Source organism: Artemia sp. Qi Xiang Cuo, chromosome 20, assembly GCF_049724085.1.
Source record: "Artemia sp. Qi Xiang Cuo chromosome 20, ASM4972408v1, whole genome shotgun sequence".
Taxonomy (NCBI): domain Eukaryota; kingdom Metazoa; phylum Arthropoda; class Branchiopoda; order Anostraca; family Artemiidae; genus Artemia; species Artemia sp. Qi Xiang Cuo.
In genome coordinates, this window is record NC_142813.1 from 29,710,074 (window position 1) to 29,729,895 (window position 19,822).

Here is a 19,822-nt window from a genome sequence, read left to right on the forward strand (position 1 = left end):
ATATATATATATATATATATATATATATATATATATATATATATATATATATATATATATATATATATATATATATATATATATATATATAAAACACATAGAAAAAGAAAAAAAACACTAACTACGAAAAACACTTACTTCCAAGACAATGCATCAGAGGAATTTTATAACTTTATGTGAACTCTTATTTATTTTGTAACGAACCGTTTGATCTAAAGACATTCAAATAGTGAATATGACTAAGGAGCTAGAATTCTTTCTGTCTTCTCAAAATCCAGCACTTGAAAGATTATTGCAAATGGTTTTGATTTTGAGCAAACTATCAGAGCATTACAAAATAAAAGTCAGTCAAAATTACTAAAATTATTCTGTCCAAAAGATATAAAGTATTATGTCTCCATTATCTATATAAACTACTATATTATCTGCATAGACTATACAATCTTACAATCTATGCAAACTATATATAATCTATATAAACTATAAAACCCGGTAGCCTAACATCCCTTCTTGTAGGCCATCGAAGCCACAAGCAAGGCTTTTAAAATCCCCAATCATTACCCCGAAGGTTGGCTGGCTTTTTCTTTGGAGCCTGAAAACCCCCTCTAGTTGTCAAACTGTTGGTGGTAACGAACTGTAAGTAAGAAGCGACCCGGCTCAATAGTAACCGAAACTCTAAAAAATGGAATTTTTATACCAATAGATACATCAAAAGAGTCAGACTTTTATGCTGATTTTAAATATATACGTTTTATCAAGTTTAGTCTTACCCATCAAAATATAAGCACCTGAGAAAATTTGCTTTAGTTTTGAAAAAAAGGGGGAGACGCCCCTTAAAAATCATAGAACTTTAATGAAAATCACACCATCAGATTCAGCGTATCAGAGAACCCTGCTAGAGAAGTTTCAAGCTCATATCTGCACAAATGTGGAATTTTGTGTTTTTTGCCAGAAGAAAGTCCACGGATGCGTCTTTATTTGTTTATTTTTTTCCCCAGGGCTGATCGTATCGACCCAGTGGTCCTAGAATATCGCGGGAGGGCTCATTTGAAGGGAAATTTAAATTTCTAGTGCCCTTTTTAAGTGACCAATTTTTCAACTGAAAGTAAGGAGTAAAATCAAAACTTAAAACGAACAGAAATTATTACGTATACGATTGGGTTTGCCTCCAGGTTATTACCTCGCTCTTTACGCTAAAGTCTTTTTCATTACTTTCATCAGAGCTATTTATTGTAATTAGCGGCCTTTGTGATTAAGTGGTCATTCTTACGGAACTGGAACAAAATTTGAACTTAAGCGTAAAGAGGTATTGACTAGGAGGCGAACCCCCCAATAAACGTAATAAAAATATACGAATATAGAAGTTCGTTACGTAAGTTAATTCGTAAGTTACGTCAGATCAAAATTTCGAGAAAGCCATTTAACCAAAAAAGAAGTAAAATTAATATGAAAATTTTGTTTTAATTATTCGTGTACGGTGAGCAAAAATCAAAGCTGCATTAATTCAAAATGTTCAGAAATTAAATAAAAAAAACAAGTTTTTTTTAACTAAAAGTAAGGAGTGACATTAAAACTTAAAACGAACAGAAATTATTCTGTATATGAAAGGGGCTGTCCCCTCCTCAACGCCTCGCTCTTTACGCTAAAGTTTGACTCTGTCTCACAACTTTATTTTTTAAAACAATAAAAAAAACTTTAACGTAAAAGACAGTCCCTTTCATATACGGAACAATTTCTGTTCGTTTTAAGTTTTAATGTCGCTCCTTACTTACTTGTACTTGCGGCGGGAATCAGGTGTTTCCACCTTGCCTGGTATCAAGGATCTTCGAGACATGTTTGAACCGCGTAGTGCGGTCTACTGCCAGCCGCTTTGCAAATGGGAGCCATTGAGTTGTCCGCCTATGACCAAAATTTCTGAACCCCCCAAGTGGTTCAAGGTTTGATTTAATCAATTTCCACCAGCTTTTCCGCTGTCCTCCTTGGCGGCTCTTCCATGAGCTAAGTGGCTCAGCTAGAAGGAGCAAGTTAAGTACTCTGTTGGCCTCCGTAAGACATGGCCCAACCATTTCAGTCAACGTTCCTTGATCGTGATGACAACGCATCTTTTGATACCATAGATTCATCGTATATCCACGTTTGATACGCGGTCATTTAGATTTACCTGAGGATGCTACGCAGACAGGTATGCTCAAACACCTTCAGTGCATTTTCATGTAGTCGTTTTACTGACCAAGCTTCGCATCCGCAAAGAAGGATTGTTCGAACCAACGGTTCGAACACTCATGCACCGGTTTTACAACGGTTTTCTAAGGGAATCAAAGACCGTGTGTACTTTCTGCAATCGCTGTTGAATATCGGCATCAGAAGATCCGCCAGTACAAATCTGGGAGCCAAGGTATGTGAAGCTGTTGACCTGATCCAACTGTACTTGATTTACAGTTAACAGAATAAGATCAGTGTAGTTTATTGCGATAAATTATGTCTTCCATATACTGACTTTCAAGCCAATGCGATCTGCCCAAGTAACTACCTTATCGAGCATAGTTTGAGCTTTCTCTGGGTCTGTGAGGATTGCGACATCATCAGCGTATTCAAGGTCTCCAAGTGGAAGGTCTTGTCCAATCTGAACTACTGTATGAGAAGATAGTGCATTTTCAATCACGCAATCAATACAGTAGTTAAACAGAGTCGGAAACAGGACGCAGCCTTCTTTTACTCCAGACTCAAACGGAGATTCTTCAGTCTCTTCTCCGTAAACTCGAGGTCGGCTCATAGAAACCTTGTAGTATGCTTTAAGTAGTTCGACAAATTTCAGGGGCATTCCATCATTTTCAAGAATTTTCTAAAGTGTTTGGCGAGTGATCGAATCGAAGGCGGAAACGAATTACGGAAATATCAGAATCAGGGGCAAATTATACCTTTCAAACTGCTGGATAATGAGACGGATGCAAAAATATTGTCAGTGCAGCCTCTACCAGGACGGAAACCGGCTTTATTTACATGAGTTCTTTTCTCCCTTGCCCCCTTGAGGCGGTTATAGAGGATAATCCCCAAAATTTTTACTGCAATGTCATTTACACTTATTCCCCGGTAATTTTTGCACTCAGTTTTATCAGCTTTCTTGTAAAAAGGGAGAGTAACTGATGTCTTCTAATCCTTTGGAAAAGTGTTGGTCCTCCATACTTCTTCAAAGATACCATGGAGCTGTTCTGCAGTGATCTTAGGGCATTGTTTGTATATTCCTGGGGGGAGACACCCTTGGACTGGGGCTTTTTTTTTTTCATGGCCACATATTTGTTTTTTTGCATATGGCAACTTTTATTCATCAAAAACAAAACCAAATATGGACATAGCCAAGGGATTAGAAATAGAGGTTAAATGAATGAACTCTACTGAATTGTCAAGTGATGTCAAAGAGCCACTTAGTTGGGCTCATTGTATTTTACCCAAAATTATTACGAAAAGCCTTTTCCTTCAATATAACTATCTCTAAAAAACTGCAACGTTTTGCTTGGTGGTGTTTTTTTTATTTAAGATTGAGGACCAACTTACCTGCATAGCATGTCTCTCCTATCTTTTCGCAATGGTATCCAGAAAATCCTGGCGTACAGAGACAGGAGTATCCTTGCTCAGCATATGCCTCTTGACAGACTCCGTTATTTAAGCAAGGGTTCATTGCGCATGTTTCACAAGCAGTAATACCCCTGGAGGTTTGGGCCTCTTGATTTAGCTTTACGTTTTTGCCACTAAGTACCAAACGACTGATACATCCTGCAATAATTTAAAATTTTGTATTTTATGACCTTTTAGCTGAGGAATTGAATTTGACATGTCTAGATGAATTTTTGATTTAAATTTAGTTTTGTTTTACCTTATAGAATTTTATTTTGTTTTTTAATTTAATATAAATTAAAATATTGAAGGTCAGTTTTTTCTTCTTAACAGTTTTATATGATAATTATTCGTATAAATTAATTCATAAAAAAAAGAAGTCAGAAAAATATGCGCAAGTACATAATAAACATTACATAGAACAGTCTTCTTGTAAAAAACTAAATAAAGGGATTTTTTGTGCACAAATTACATGACTTAATTACTTAGTCTTGAAAAAATTGCTCAAAGGTTAATTATCGAATTCAATTATTTACCAATGACATCAACCAAAGTTCAACTCCAGGAATTAAAGTGCTTACCAAGGCCATGCATTGCAATGCGAGCCGAAGGATTTCCAATCCGTAAAAATTTTTAATTTCAGAGATAGAAATAAATTCCAACTTCTAGTTTTATTCTATTTTTCCTTATCAAGAGAAGTGATAAATGTCTTTAATTATCAAAGTAAATATTAAACTATCATGGTAGATGAAAGTGTGAGCAAAATGAATGAACTATTAGATTTTGCGAGTTCAGGGTGCTAGAATAAGTTTGAAAATTAATGTTAAGGAGACTAAGTCACTAAGGCTAGGAATAAGTGAAGATGAAAAGGTGACGTTGGGTAATGAAAAGATCGATCAGGCAGGCACCTTCACTTACCTTGGTAGTATTATTAGTAAAGATGGTGGGAGCAGTGAAGATGCTAAAAGTAGAATAGCCAAGGATCAGGGTGTTTTTTCACAGTTAAAAAAAGTTCGGAAGAATAGGAAGATAAGTCTGTAAACCAAGATTAGAATATTAGAAGGTACTGTGATGACAGTGGTCAATATAGCTCCGAAGCATGGGCGCTCCGAAAAGCAGATGAAGATTTGCTAGATGTTTTCCAGAGAAATTGCTTAAGGACTGTTCTGGGTACCCGGGTGATTAGCCGTATTTCAAACAATAGGCTGTACGAAAAATGTGGTTCAATACCTCTCTCTATGGCTATAATGAAAGAAAGTTTGAGGTGGCTAGGGCATGTTGTACGGATGAAGGATGACAGATTGCCGAAGATTGTTCTTCTCAGCCAACCGTCTAGGGCTAAACGGAAAGCAGGTCATCCCCTTATGGGGTGGGAGGACGTCATAAAGAAAGATTTAAAGGAAATAGGAACTTCATTGGAGGGTGTAAAAAGGTAGACTTTGAATATATTGGGATGGAGGAGGAGCGTGCGTGGCTGTGTTGGCCTCAGGCGGCTTGGTGCTGCGGTGAGCTGTTGTTAGTAGTAGTAGTATCATATAGATATTTTTAATTGTAAGTACCACGTTTTTCTTACGTTTTCAGTTCTTTCCTTTGTGCTATCAATTAAATTAATTCAAACAAATCGATAATTAAAGAGCTAAGCTGCCGCGAAGAAAGAATCGACCATCTATATATCCGTTCATATTCAAATAGAAAAGGTAAAATCGAAATGCCAAAATTAATTATAATTTATACACGACTCATTTTCCTAGATACTGCATATGATTAGAAAAAAAGTGCTTAGTATGTATGACTATAAACTTTGTATGACTTAGAAGCTTGAGAATTCGGTAGCTATTGAGAAAACTCCACTAGGGTCACTCACACCTGTGGTTCTACCTTAGCTCTTTTTCTCCAACCCTTAGAATCTTGATCATATTCAACCTGATTCTCTTAATCTACAGATTTGACTAATTTCTGGCTCATATTTACCTTTAAAATCGCAGAAAATCAGCGAAGAACTATAAAATAACTTACACATTATTGATTCTTGAAAACCAATTTTGATTAATGAAATATCATATTGATTAACGAAGTTTCAGTGCATTTACTGATACTTCTGATAAGCATAAATTTACCCGAATTAGTTTTCTTGCACTACTGCATCCCCAATGAAACGGTAATCCAATGCTCTAATCACCTACAATCACTTTCGTATACATTAAATACCACTTAAGATTCCATTCACTGAAAATCACACTGTCACAATTTCAACCCGAGACATTCATACTTTCTAATGACGAAAATGTCCAGCATGAGCATTTAATAGTCTTATTATCTTTTCAGAATGGATGCTAGTTTTATAAAATAAAGTTCCACTAGAAAAGAAAACATGGGAATTTTCTTAGACGTGACTTAGCTTAGTAGAGATGAAACACAGCTTAATAGTAGTTAAGAATTTTTCCTTTCAATGCACTTCTTAGTGACTGGAAACTTAGTAGCTGACGTTTAAATACATTTGTGGATTTTAATAGGATTCTGTATTAAACTTGGTAAATTCCAAAATGGTAAATTTTTAAGATAAGGACCTCCCATAGTTAAAAGACTAAAATTTAATTACTTACCTTAGCTTATAACTGATATGATGTTTATGACAAATTTCCGGTGACAGCCAAAATAATAACAAAAGGCCGTCTGGTGGATTTTGTCCAGGACTGCTACGAAATTTTTTTTCGGAGTTGCGCGGCAGCGGCTAAAATATTTTGTTCAATGTCCAAATCAGGAATTGGCTCATAAATGCGTTGATATAAAATTAAGTATTAGCATTTTTGGTGGCAACTTACCTTAGTCTATATGTGCTATGATTCATTTTCAGCAACTTGATTCATTTTCACACTCAACGGCCCATCCTTTACTAATCTTGTTTTGCTTTGGGGTTTCTTTTAAATACAAAACTAAAATGTTCTTTATTTTCTAGATCCTTAATTTTTTAGCTAATAATAGAAAAACAAAAATAAATTGCGAGAAAAATAATTAATGTTTCTTACCGACAAATCCCTGACTAAAGCCAGCCTGCTTGTGAATATTTCTGAAATCAGGTACTGCTCCAATGTACAAAGGTGTCAGCAGGTCAAGGCCCTGGAACTTCCCTGGTGCTTGCCCAACGTACGGAGACTGATCGTTAACAATCATATATCCTGATAGAAAAAACATTGTTCAATAAAAACAATAATAGAAAAAAGCTGTAATAGATCATTTGAGAATATTACAAAAAGTTTTGTTTTCGTAGCTCCAAGTATCACCGAGTAGATACGAATCTGTGCTTCCATAAAGATCACAATATATTTCGTCATTCGCATTAATCTTTCGGAATTCGGGGAGAAACAAAAATATCACCAAATATGAAGTGACGTATGATGATACAATGGGGGGCAATTTTTCTTAAAAGAGGCAGTCATTCCTCACGAAATTTGTGTTGTTTACAGACAAAATATCAACAATGAATGCATTTTAGATCAACAAAATAGGAGAATATGAGAATAATAGGAGAATAAAGTGTGAAATAAATTTCGCGCATACACCGCTTTTAATTGCTGCTAGTTGAAAGTTACTTTCTGAAAAGCCCTAAAAGAATTATCTAACTTTGGCTACAAATCATGCAAATGTTTTTTTGGAAAAATTGATATAATAATAGCTTTAGTATTTTAAATAATTTCTAAAGATATACAGACGCTTAAAATAACCCCCCTTGCTTGAGATTGACATGAGCCATCCCCCCTACATATTACATGACTTATTAAAGAATGAAAAATTCACGATCCATCTTTAATCAGGTATTCCAGATGTTTCGAAATAAATTCCAGACGTTTCGAAATAAAGGATAAGAACCTAAAAAGAATAAGGTGAAAATGATATTGAAAACATTTTCAGGTTAAGTCATAAGAAATTGCATAGGAAAATATTCTTGCTAGGCTAAACAATCAACCGAGCTTTAATTGAATCCTGTTAAAGACAATTTGATTTAAGAATAAATCACAACTAAATATACGCTGGTAGATGTTAATGCTGCTTTACCCATTCAATTCCTAAATACTTATGCTTTGTTTTGCCAAAACAATTGAACTTTTAACAATTATAAGCCAATTCCTAGCAGCCAAGAGTGGAATGACTAACTGATAATTAATTATAAATAGATAATCTCTTATAACATACGAGAGGAACCATTGAAAAAAAGCAATAATTAAAGCTCTTAGCCTTTTTAAGCTCAAGTGTTCAAAGGGAAACTGCCCTCCCCCCTAAGTTCAGGAGAAAATGAAGTCATGGTGGTAACTTTTCATAATAAGGCACTATCTTGATTAAAGATAGGAATTTCAGAACCTAGGCTTATGTCCTGAGGATGAGATACAATCTTGAGTTTAAGCCATCTTAAGCCCACACTTTCACACGACACTGTCGATAGATAGATCAACAAACGTTTAGTTTAATACGAATAAAACAAGCAAAAAATACAAAGCTTCTACTTCACATCAAGTCTCCGAATGAGGAAGAATAAAAAGCTTCAAAATGTTATTACTCAAACAAATTAAAGAATAGACAGTAAACATCAATATACCATTACGCCATGAGGATAAGTGATAACACATTCAAATTTTCATTCGTATAGCTCAGTAGCTTCCATAAGAAAATATGCCATTTTCCACTATCATGCATGAGACTTTAATTTATTAAATATGAAGTGTCTTTAAAGGAGAAGAAATCGGAAAGCTAAAAAAATACATTCCAAAAACTTACCGTCCTTCTTATTTCTCGAGAGCCGGACAGTGTGCCATTTTCCAACTTGAACTGGAGATGAAGCCCGTATTAGAGCTGGACCAGAGCCCATGTCGAAGCGAAATTCTGGATATCCATAAGATAGGCCAAATGATACAAAATCGCCATTGCTACCTTCCTTTTGAGAGCTGTACAGTATTAAGCCTAGAATATTTTTTTTTTCCACAGAATTAGATTAAAGATGAAAGCTAAGTTCGAGTGCAATTTCAGTTATAGAAAACTTTTTTCAGTTATAGAAAACAAAAGTCAAAATTAATTTTTACACTAATTCCCATTACAACTATGGAATAAGGAAGAACTAATCCAGTATATCCTTGCCTCCAGTTTATAATAATGATTTCATGGAATGCTGCTATTTCTACTACTACTACTACTACTAACAACTCACCGCAGCACCAAGCCGCCTGAGGCCAACACAGCTACCCACGCTCCTCCTCCATCTCAATCTATTCAAAGCCTCCCTTTTTACACCCACTCACGAAGTTTCCATTTCCTTTAAATCTTTCTTTATGACGTCCTCCCACCCCAGACGGGGACGACCTGCTTTCCGTTTAGCCCTAGATGGTTGGCTGAAAAGAACAATCTTCGGCAATATTTCATCCGCACAACGTGCCCTAACCACCTCAACCTTACTTTCATTATAGCCCTAGAGAGCGGTATTGAACCACATTTTTCACATAGCTTATTGTTTCGCATACGGGCAGTCAACCGGGAACCAAGAGCAACCCTCACGCCATATCTCTGGAAAACATATAAAAAATCTTCATGCGCTTCCCAGAGCGCCTATGCTTCAGAGCCATATTTGATCACTGTCATTACGGTATCTTCTAATATTCTAATCTTGGTTTACAGACTTATCTTCCTATTCCTCCAGACTTTTTTTAACTGTGAAAAAATACCCTGAGCCTTGGCTATTCTATTTTTAACATCTTCACTGTTCTCACCATCTTTACTAATAATACTACCAAGCTAAGTGAAGCTGCCCACCAGATCGATCTTTTCATTTTCTAATGTAACCTATTCATCTTCATTTAGTCCTAGCCTTAGTGAATTGGTCTACTCCATATTAATTTTCAAACCTATTCTAGCACCCTCAACTCGCAAAATCTCTAAAACTTCATTCATTTTGCCTACACTTTCATCTAGGATGCTTAAATCATCAGCATAATACAAGTCCAGGAGACTTTTTCCTCCCCATTTGATTCCGTGGTCTCCCATTGCCTTTCCTGTGCTCCTTAAAACAAAGTCCATCAAAATAATTCATATAAAGAGGGATAGAACACAGTCCTGCTTAACTCCTGATTTAATACAAAACCAACTGCTAACCTCGTTTCCTACCATAACCACATCAGTGTTATTCTCGTACATAGCACTAATCACTTTAATGCATTTGTCTGGTATACCGTACAAGGATAAAACCTTTACAAAAGCTCTTCTATCAACAGAGTCGAACGCTTGCTCATAATCTATAAAACTGAGGACCAAAGGTGTTTGAAAACTCAGGCACTTCTCAATTATTAGCCTAAGAGTGAAAATTTAGTCGACACATCCTATACCTTTTCTAAAATCGCACTGCTCTTTTCTTAAAACTTTGTCTACGGCATCTCTCAGTCTAAAAAGTATCATATTACTAAGTAATTGGCTACCTACAGAGACCAGACTAATGCCTCGATAATTACCACACTCACTTTTATCACCTTTCTTATAAAGTGGCTTAATTAAGGGAGGACGAAAAATTATCTAAAGCCTCTAATTTATTCGTGAACCGATTTTAGACATTTTTTAAGACTTCATATTCGAACATTGACTCTTAAATATGTTCGTTCGCAAAGATATTCCCTAGAAGTGCTAATTAATACTAAAACATGACAAAAATTGCTTTGACCATTGAATTATAATTTTAATACAGACTATTCTGATAAAATCTACACCAAAACGAATTTTAACGAATTTTTTCGACACCCAAACAGATAAATAAGCAAGAAGAGCCTAGGATATTATTCCTCCATATTATTAAAACTCGTCTTCTCTTCTTTGTCGATTGAACTTGAGTAAGCCACGAAGAAATTAAGCGCAAGGAACGAGGGCTGTTTCTTTTCAACCTCCGATTGGCTATCCTTAAGGGACAGAGAGTTCAAAGAAGCGGTCAGAAGCCTCACTTGAAATTAGTGGCAGCTACATTTATTACAAAGGATGTTTACGGATTTGACAAATGCCTCATTTAGATAAGATAAGATATTTATTTTAGAAAATGACTATCACAAGCCCCAAAGGGCCGAATTCGCATTTCGGGGTCATATAATAAAAAAAAAACACAAAAATAGCACAACAAATAAAAATCTGGCTAAAAAATGCCAAAAACAACAATATCAGAAAGGCAAAGCCATTCATTAGTCTAAAAAGTAAAAAAAAAGTGTCAAATGTAAGAAAGTTAAAAAGGCAAAAACTAAAACAAAACCAAAAAAATTGAGATGAAAATAGTGTTAAAAAGGTTTAAAAGAGACTATATAAACAAGGGCGAGGGAACGGAAGAACCAAACGGACACAAACATGGGTATTACCAGAGCCAAAAAAAGACAAAAAAAAAACTAGTGGTTTATTTGATCAGTAATGAAGGAGACAAAGTTTTTTTCATACCTGGAGGCTAAGCAACGGATGAGGGACAAGATAGGGACGGGTTCAGAAACAGTACGTGTCTTTTGGAGTGTCTTGAGACGTGTCTTGAGGAGTGTCTTTTGGGGAAAATGTTTTCCGTGCGAGGGTTTATTATTGCATAGCATTTGTCAAGGTGATTATGTAGAGAACTAACCTTGATTGTAGGCTATATGGTACCAATTTTTTTGCAACCGTATTTTCTTTACTGCCCATAAAAAATGGAAAAAAATCCTCTTCAAAAAGACTGATGAAAATTGAAAAACAAAACAAAAAAAACTTGCATTAACTGCTGTTGAGAATTTCACTTTCTGGACATTCTGGTAGTACAAAATTTTAGCAAATTCAAATTTCCTTGGTTTTTCTCTATGCAAAAAGATGTTATTTGGGAAGTGCCACTACTCCTCCCTCTAAGGTTAAAATATTCCTGCGATATGTATCTCCTTTAAGAAGGAGATGTGGCAGGATTTCTTTGACTATTGGTTCCCCCACAAATATTAGGCTCCCCCTTCACCCAAAAAAGGACCAAAATGGTGAACCATTCCAAAACTACAAATAAATAAACACTAATATTCGAATTGTCTTACCGTCCGCAACTTCTGGCTTAAAAGATAGCTCAATATCAAACTGCAAATAGGCGTCAGGCAGTGTTGGAAGAGCTATGTAAGAAAGTGGAGCTTGAGGAAAGTAGGAGATAACACCTGTTACCGAAAGGATTGTGGGGATGTCAAGAGTGCTTGAATCGAGTCCTGATGTCACGGTGCAAATGTATGTTCCAGCATCTTCAGCCTTCACACTAGGAAGAGTCAATTTTGCCTGAAAAAGATGATCATACTGTTACATAGAAGACTTTTTGTTTCTGTGATTAGTAAAACTTAATAAGCTAAAACGAAATGTTACTAACGGACGTGATCTAGAAGCAAGTTGATTTGAGTAGAAAGTATTGAATTGAGTGGATGATTTATAATTTAGTTATAAATAGTTTATGGATAGTTTATTATTAAAATCAAATAGAAACCTTGGAGAAAGGTAAAGAAAAAAGAAAAATAACTTTTGTAATAAGATGCCTTTAAGGATCAGTTTATAAGAAGAAGTTCGAACGATGGTTTTTCAGTAGATCATGAAAACAAGAAAAGAAATATGACTTACTTGACTTGACTTAAGTCCCATCCGTCCTTGAAGGTCGTCTTGGGGCCTCTTTCTTCGTAACGGCGTGGATGTGCCTTCTGTATGCTTCACGGTCTTTTGCTAGGCGAAGAAGGTCCGAGAGGCGGTGAGGTGCAAAGTTTTCCTTCCACCTTTTTGGGGGACGACCACGAGGACGAGAACCGTGAATTTGGCCTTCGAAGGTGATTTTTGGGAGACGGGACCGACTTATCCGTTGTACGTGACCGAGCCATCGAAGTTGCTGGAGCTGGATCTTCATGAGAATTGTTTGTTGTGCTTTAAGGCGCTCGAGAAGTTCGAAATTTGAGATTCTATCAAGGTAAGTGATCCCGCCGATGCGGCGGAGGCACTTAGTTTCAAATGCTGCAAGTCGACGGTTGTCATTTACCTTCAGTGTCCATGTTTCACATGAGTAGATTGCGATGGGGGTGATCAGGGTATCAAAAAGTCGTGTCTTAAGCCGCAGAGACAAATCCTTGCTTCGCCATATGGGCATAAGGGCCTTGAAACTGGAACTCGCGAGGGCGAGACGTCTTTTGATGTCTTTTGATGGACTGTTGTCGCTGGTGATCAGACTGCCGAGGTAAGGGAACTCGTCAACCCACTGGATACTCTCTCCATTAATTTTCAGGTCTGGCTTAACTGTATCCTTTGGCTTTCGTGAGCAGCACATAGCCTTTGTTTTTTATACATTTATGATCATTCCAAAAGAACTAGTGGCTTCGAAGACGTCGTTAAGAACGGCTTGTAGATCCTCGGGTGTTTCAGCCATTTCGTTGATATCGTCGGCGTAGGCTAGCTTATCTATCTGAACACCCCCTATATGTGCGCCACAAGTTGTCTCCACCAGGGATAAGACTGCTGTGAGGAAAAGGTTGAACAGCTCTGGAGACAAAAGGCATCCTTGAAGGACACCTGCGGAAGTCTGGAAACTGTCAGTGAGACCTTCACTAGTCATCACACGACTCCCAAATTTTGAGTACATATCCTTGATAAGATCTACTAGGTTTCGTGGGATTCCGTAATGGAGGAGGATATGCCATAGGCCATTTCTCCAAATAAGGTCAAATGCTTGCCTAAAGTCGATGAAGAGCTGATACAGGCCGCGACCGAATTCCAGATATTTCTCTAAAATTCGGCGAACAGTGAAAATTTGATCAACGGTCGATCTCCCCGGGCGAAAACCGGCTTGGTATTCTTGGATGACTAAGGATGACACGGCTCTGATCCGTTGGAGTATAATTCGGGTGAAGATCTTGGCAGTTTGACTTGTTAGGCTAATAGGACGGTAATTATCACATATTGCCTTTGACCCCTTCTTGTGTAGTGGAACAATTGTGGCTTCGCACCAAGAAGTTGGGAAATGACTCTTTTGCCAGGCACCGGATACAACCTTGTGGAAAAGATCTATAAGTGGTTCACACCGGACTTTCAGCAGTTCTGCCTGTATCCCGTCCAGGCCAGGGGCCTTGTTAGTCTTCAGCGCTTGGATGGCATCTTCGACCTCAGAACGGAGAGGAGGTGGGCTGGGATCTGAGACAGTAACGGGCAAGAGGTCCAGGACAGCAGAGTTCGGAAAGATATCAGGATTAAGCTTTTCTTTGAAATGCTCCATCCATCTCGATCGGATACCTTCTGTGCTTTGTATCTGAGAGCCATTTTTATCTTGCAGTGTACAAGAACTGAGGCTTTTTGCTTGTTAGCTCACGAACTCTCTTATACATGAAGTATGAATCGCCTCTCTTAAAATCAGCCTCACACTGTTCACATTTGTCTTTAATGTAGGTGCGATGGGCTCTACGGGTGGCTTTTTCTACAGCACGCTTCAACTCCTTATATCTGTCCCTGCTCTCTCTGTCTGACCTGTTATTGTGTTTTTGTTTCTCAGTACATAATAAAATAATTTCATTTGTTATCCAAGGCTTTTTATCACCCTTTTTGGTTCCTAGGGCGGACATCGCTACTTTGCTGATGATCTTAGAGGAGTCTGTGACCAGTTTATCGATATCCTCTTTAGATAGAGTTACAGGAATATTAGAAAGAAGGTCCGATATTTGAGTAGACAGTTCATCGATGTAGGTTTGGCGAATTTGAGAAAAAAAATATGGATACGCTGAAATAATAAAGAAGTAATACTAAATTGTATAAAAGTAAAATGCAAAAAATTTTTCAAGCTTTGAAAATTTAAATTCTTTGTTATAAATTTAGACCAGGTCCACTTACAGCATTACGAGTTTATACAAAAAAAAAACAAAAAGAAAAAAAAATCAGATTTCGCATCTATAAATAACCATATATCACATCATCACCATCTGTTTCTTCAATTTAAAAATCCGCCATAATTTGTTCAGGGTCTATATATGAGTCATCACTGGCGCCAATTTACGAAGATTCAGGGAAAGGGATTGGGGGAGGGGGATAAGTGTACTTCCAAAATATAGGGGAGGGGATAGTTTCGTTGTTTTTTTGATTTTCTTCAATTTGCAAATAAAGATATTTTACTTATTATACTCAAATACCACAAAAATATATTTATCAAAATATAGGGTGTGTGTTTAAAAACTAAATCTCGGGAGGTCAAGATCAGACCGTTCAAGGTAATGGATGGCAAATAATCCGATCCAAGGATGTTATCAGCTTTTGCCTCTTAGAACCTTTCATATGATGTTGAGCAATAGCCGTATTTAAGAGCATAATTTTCAAGAGATTCAAATGCAATGTTGCGATTTTAATCATATCTTGATATTTTACCCCCTCTTACACTAAAAGTAAGCATCGAAACATTCCTTTTCTGAAGGCAATCAACACGAGTACTCAAAGTAACAGCCAACCAAACGTGTACTTTGGAACGTAATCCAACCACTTCTTCCTTTTTTTCTAAGAATAAGAATTCTGGACAGGTTCATATTAATTTATAGTGTAATTTTCATTTTATTTTTTCACCAAGTATGTGTGGTATTCCCTAAAGACAACTGGAGCGGAGAAAAGAAAAGATGGCACACAAATTCTTGCTTGCTTGCGATTAAAGCTTAATGATGAACAATTTCGAGTGCGTACAAGACCAACCTTATATTTATACTTACACACGTAAAAAAAATAATATTAATGCTCAAACTACAAATAAATAATCCAAAGATTGCTAGAGCTATAAAAAGACTAAGAAAAAATGCTCGATATGATCTCCCAGAGGCTAATTAGTTAATTGGTCACCGTAAGGGGTCCCATATCCATGACTTACCTCACAGTTTACCTATTCTATGTCATTTCAACCTCAGTGGTGATTCTTACCCCACCACCTTAGTGTCCCAAAAAGGATAAAGAATTCCAAAAAATTGGAGTTGAGGTGGCTAAGTTTAATTTTGTACCATCGCACTCTCTTACACGACCACTTAAGATGCGTAGTTTCCTAGAAATCCTTAGTATCAAGTTATTTACACATGGCTGCATCCCCTCACCCTCCAATTACTCCTGACTCTAAGAGAAAGATAGGCTCTTTCGATGAACAATTTTATCCCCCATCAAAACACCTCTCCTGGCAACTGCTGGCACCAAGCTCGAGGACTCACCAACAGTTCAGGTTCCAGTTCAAAGACTATTTCCACGCTGCCGACTACCCTATGGTTAATACCCCGTCAGCATTCGGGATTACGCGGTATTCTAGCACTTGAAAAAAAGATAGCCAAAACTACCCCACAGATTCCACTTGCCTATACTATGCAAAAATTAACATGATAAAGAAGCATATTAAAGACTTGAATGAGGCCGAGAATTAACAGAAAATTAAAACTTACCCCTTGATGACTTGCGTCCATTGGTAGAGATCCACCTTGTCTAGACCAATGAAAAGTAAGAGGAGGTTGGAGATTCGATCTGCAGTCCATCACTACCATTGAGCCAACAGGAGCACTCTTTGTTTCAACTAACGGTGAATCAGAAGCAACATTGGCTGAAATCAGTTTAGATACAAATTAATATGTGGATGTTTACAGAATACATTGCAGTGAAGTCATTACAGACCAAATTAACGATCAGAGATAAAAACCGATAAGAAACTGTAATTACTTACAAATTATACAAAACTAAGGAAGAAACTGTAAAAAGTTTTATTTAGCTAGGAACCAAGTTCTTTTATTTCTCCTGCCTTTTTGCCCAAGTTAAATCCATAGAATAATGTGCTTTGGGCAACTCTGTGTTTAATCTTGTAAAGATGCACCATATCCTGATTGGTTTCTCCTATATTTCTGGCAAAAACATAATAAACAGGTATCCCACCCATCGTCACTTTTTCGCATTTTACCTCTGATTAGATTAAACAATTTGCATTGAAGATCGGGTACTGCAACTGACTATTTTTATTGATACTTGTAACAGAGATTATAGCTACAAATTCTCCTTCTTCTTTAAACTTGAAGTTTGGTGCTATTAATGCTCAATGAAGTAGATTGTTTAAACATTAACAAGTTCAAATCGAAACAGTTAGCTATTACATCTGGATCATTACAATTAAATTTAGATTCACGAGGGGGGGAGATATGGATTTCTCAACAAAATTTAGAATTTTAAATATGGACACCCCCCTTTGTTTTATTTTTTACAATGCTGGCCCTTGTCGTTGTAACAAATTTTATTACAAAAAAGTAGTTTGTTGGTTGGTAAGGATAATAGGAAAACATGTGTTATACATGCTTGTTTATTACGACCAGCAAAAGTGAAAAAATTAGAAGAAGAAACGACAAAACCAATACTTGGATTAAAAAAATGGCGGATACTCACCCACGTTCCGATTCAAATTGGAAGCATTGGAAGAAGTAAAAACCAAAATTAGTGACTGTAGGGCAAGCAGGGCAAAGTAGGGCAAACTGTAGGGCAAATAGAACATTGCTTTATGACTATTTGCTTCTGGTTAGCTCATTAAATGGGTGTAATAAGATTGAAAGTAAACTCAACTTTCGAAATTTGGGGGCAAAATTAAACGCATTCTTATTCCAGTCCTCGTTTTGGATAAAAAGTCAACAGCACTAAGAGCAAAATCAAAATTCTTATGAACCTGAACAAGATCTAAGTGGAATAGATATTTTTCGCATAATTGTCTTTCCGTCAAATTTTTACTAAATATAAAGATTGGCGAAGAGTTACATTGAAATTCGTTTTTCATTATCTATTTTCGTCTCGAAGATCACGACCAATTCCAACTGCAAATTAGGATTCCCGGAATTATCTACAATGCTTTGTCAAAAAAGAATTATGTAAAATATATTTTGTAAATATTTAAAACTATAAAATAACGTATGATTTGATATAAAAAATATAAGAACCACAAAAGAAAAATACGTGTGTTTCGTTGCGTATGTGAACTGTGGATAGAATATTAATATAACTGATATAAAATCTCATTTCACTCATTAAATTAAAGCTTCGTTAGTAAAGATCATAACGTTCAGTGTATCAATCAAATTAACTTACTTAAATCAGAAAAAAAACAAAGTAAATACGTGTCGTTCCCCATAAGGCTCCATGGCCTGGTACAAACACCGTAATATTTTTTTTTCTAACCTTCGAAGAGTGAAATCTAAGGCCTAACTAAAAAAATAATTCCAGATAATAAAGAAAAACAACAGAATTAGGGGTTACAATCTGATTCATTCAAATGGAGTATAAGTCCACATACATGTGGAGTAATTGAATTTAATACAAACTTTGGAGATGATATGAAAACTAATTATAAAAATTTAAATGGCATTGGGAGATTTTTATGGAGGTGACAAAACGTAGAAAAAATCCAAAATAAAAGGACAAGGTGATTGAAAATCAAGTAGATGTTTAGTTACCAACGGGTTAGTTTCCATAACAAGACTTCATGCTTTATCACATACATTGGAATCGGGCCTCAGAAAAGAAGGAACAGTTGACGTAAATTTACTAGGGCTATAAAAGAACTGCGATTTAATTAGAGAATGAAATAGGATTCTCCGTAATGAAACAGGTAAATAGGTTTAGGTTTTGTTAAGAATAACCGGTTCCCACAAACTGACAATTGTATCCACTATTTATGGGGCTTAAAAATAGATTTTCATTAAGAATAAGATTCCAACGTTAAGACTGTATAATCTAGTGATTGAACGGGTTGTAAGATTATTTTCGATAACCTAGGACAAACTATAGAAGCTCTCAAGAAAATTAAGAAACTTGACTTGGGTATTTCACTAATGCATTGTACTTAACTAGGTTTTTCTAAAATACTTGATAAAAAAAAATGAGAAGTAACTCAAAAATTATGTTAAACTCCAACTTTTATGGACCCTTAGTTGCTCGAGTCACGACTAAGTTTGGTAGTTCACCAATAATAACTTATATGACGAAATTACAGTTTTTTCTGTGCATACCTTGTGTTTCGGGAAATTTTTACAAAATTTAGCTTAAGGGATCCCCCATAGTTTTGCCAATCAAAATAACGGGTAGAAGGAAAAACAAGTAAAAAGCAAATCTTGTTTTGTTTTTTAACACTTTGGATTATCAAAAAATTATAATTAGATGGTTTCTACATTAATTGATCCCTATTTAAATTTCTATGGAAAGATTCACTAAACTAAACGGATCGGACCAATCGGAAATTACATTAATACTAGTTGAAACATAAACACTTTAAAAAATGGTTATACCTTGGATTGCAAGGACATAATCTTCTTCCTGTCGTCCTTCTAAAGTAACTGCTGTACATCTATATACTCCGCCATTATCTGTACCGACACCATATATTCTAAAATAATAGGAATTAAATTATTTCAATTATTAGGGTATCTCAAACTGGGTCACCAAAAAATCACTGGATTAGTCGCTAAATCTTTACATTTTTTGCTGAAATAAGTTATTGGCTTAAATTTTTGTTTAAATAGATATATGTCCTTTATAGAAGACTGCCATTTGCAGTTTCTCCAATCATTCGACCTTTGACAAGTCCCCATCGAGCCCACGCGTTAACATAACCCTAAGAATGTGCCTAATCTTCGACACAAAAACAATCCGTATTTTCAGTTTCTTACATTAAAAAGAATTTTTGTTTAGTATTTGTAATAAAATATTTAACGCCCTACTATTCTACTGTACTGTGGATCCATGGTCCTAACTGATCAGAAGTCGCACAGCTAAGTGTTAGTTGAATCCCTTACTTTTCTCACAGACCAAGGAAATTTGAATGTAAAAATTAAACAGAGGACGCTGTAGTGTTGACAATAACTAAGAGCTGGTACTAGGGGCAACAAAGTCACCAACTCAACTCCCCGCTCCTCACGATAAAGTTGACTGGTGATTTACTAAAACCAATTTAGCTTCCAATAAATATGGCATGTTGGTAATTGCCAGTTGTTTTTTTTTGTTTTTTTTTTTGTCAATTTTGTTTTAAAACGTATTAAATGAAAATTTTAGTGTCTTAAGCAGATTCGAAGAAGTAACCCCTTTCATTATCGATACGGTGTGACAAACAAATTCTTTTTTTTTTTATAAGATTGCACTTGTTTTGGAGCAGTCAGTCTTGGGGGACACAAGAAAAAAAACAATCTTTTTCCTTTTGTCTAAAAAATTATGT

The 19,822-nt window shown here is 36.0% G+C and overlaps 1 protein-coding gene across 1 annotated transcript in view; it reads right to left on the reverse strand.

Moving 5' to 3' along the window:
* trol (terribly reduced optic lobes) overlaps positions 1 to 19,822 on the reverse strand; it is a 369,703-nt gene that overhangs the window by 16,868 nt on the left and 333,013 nt on the right. Inside the window, exons 61-66 of the mRNA XM_089106068.1 lie at positions 18,900 to 18,997; positions 16,032 to 16,186; positions 11,661 to 11,889; positions 8,383 to 8,565; positions 6,639 to 6,788; positions 3,553 to 3,771 (exon numbers count right to left, since the gene is read on the reverse strand). Of these exons, the coding sequence (XP_088962194.1) occupies positions 3,553 to 3,771; positions 6,639 to 6,788; positions 8,383 to 8,565; positions 11,661 to 11,889; positions 16,032 to 16,186; positions 18,900 to 18,997 (1,034 nt within the window). The remainder of the gene's footprint in view (positions 1 to 3,552; positions 3,772 to 6,638; positions 6,789 to 8,382; positions 8,566 to 11,660; positions 11,890 to 16,031; positions 16,187 to 18,899; positions 18,998 to 19,822) is intronic.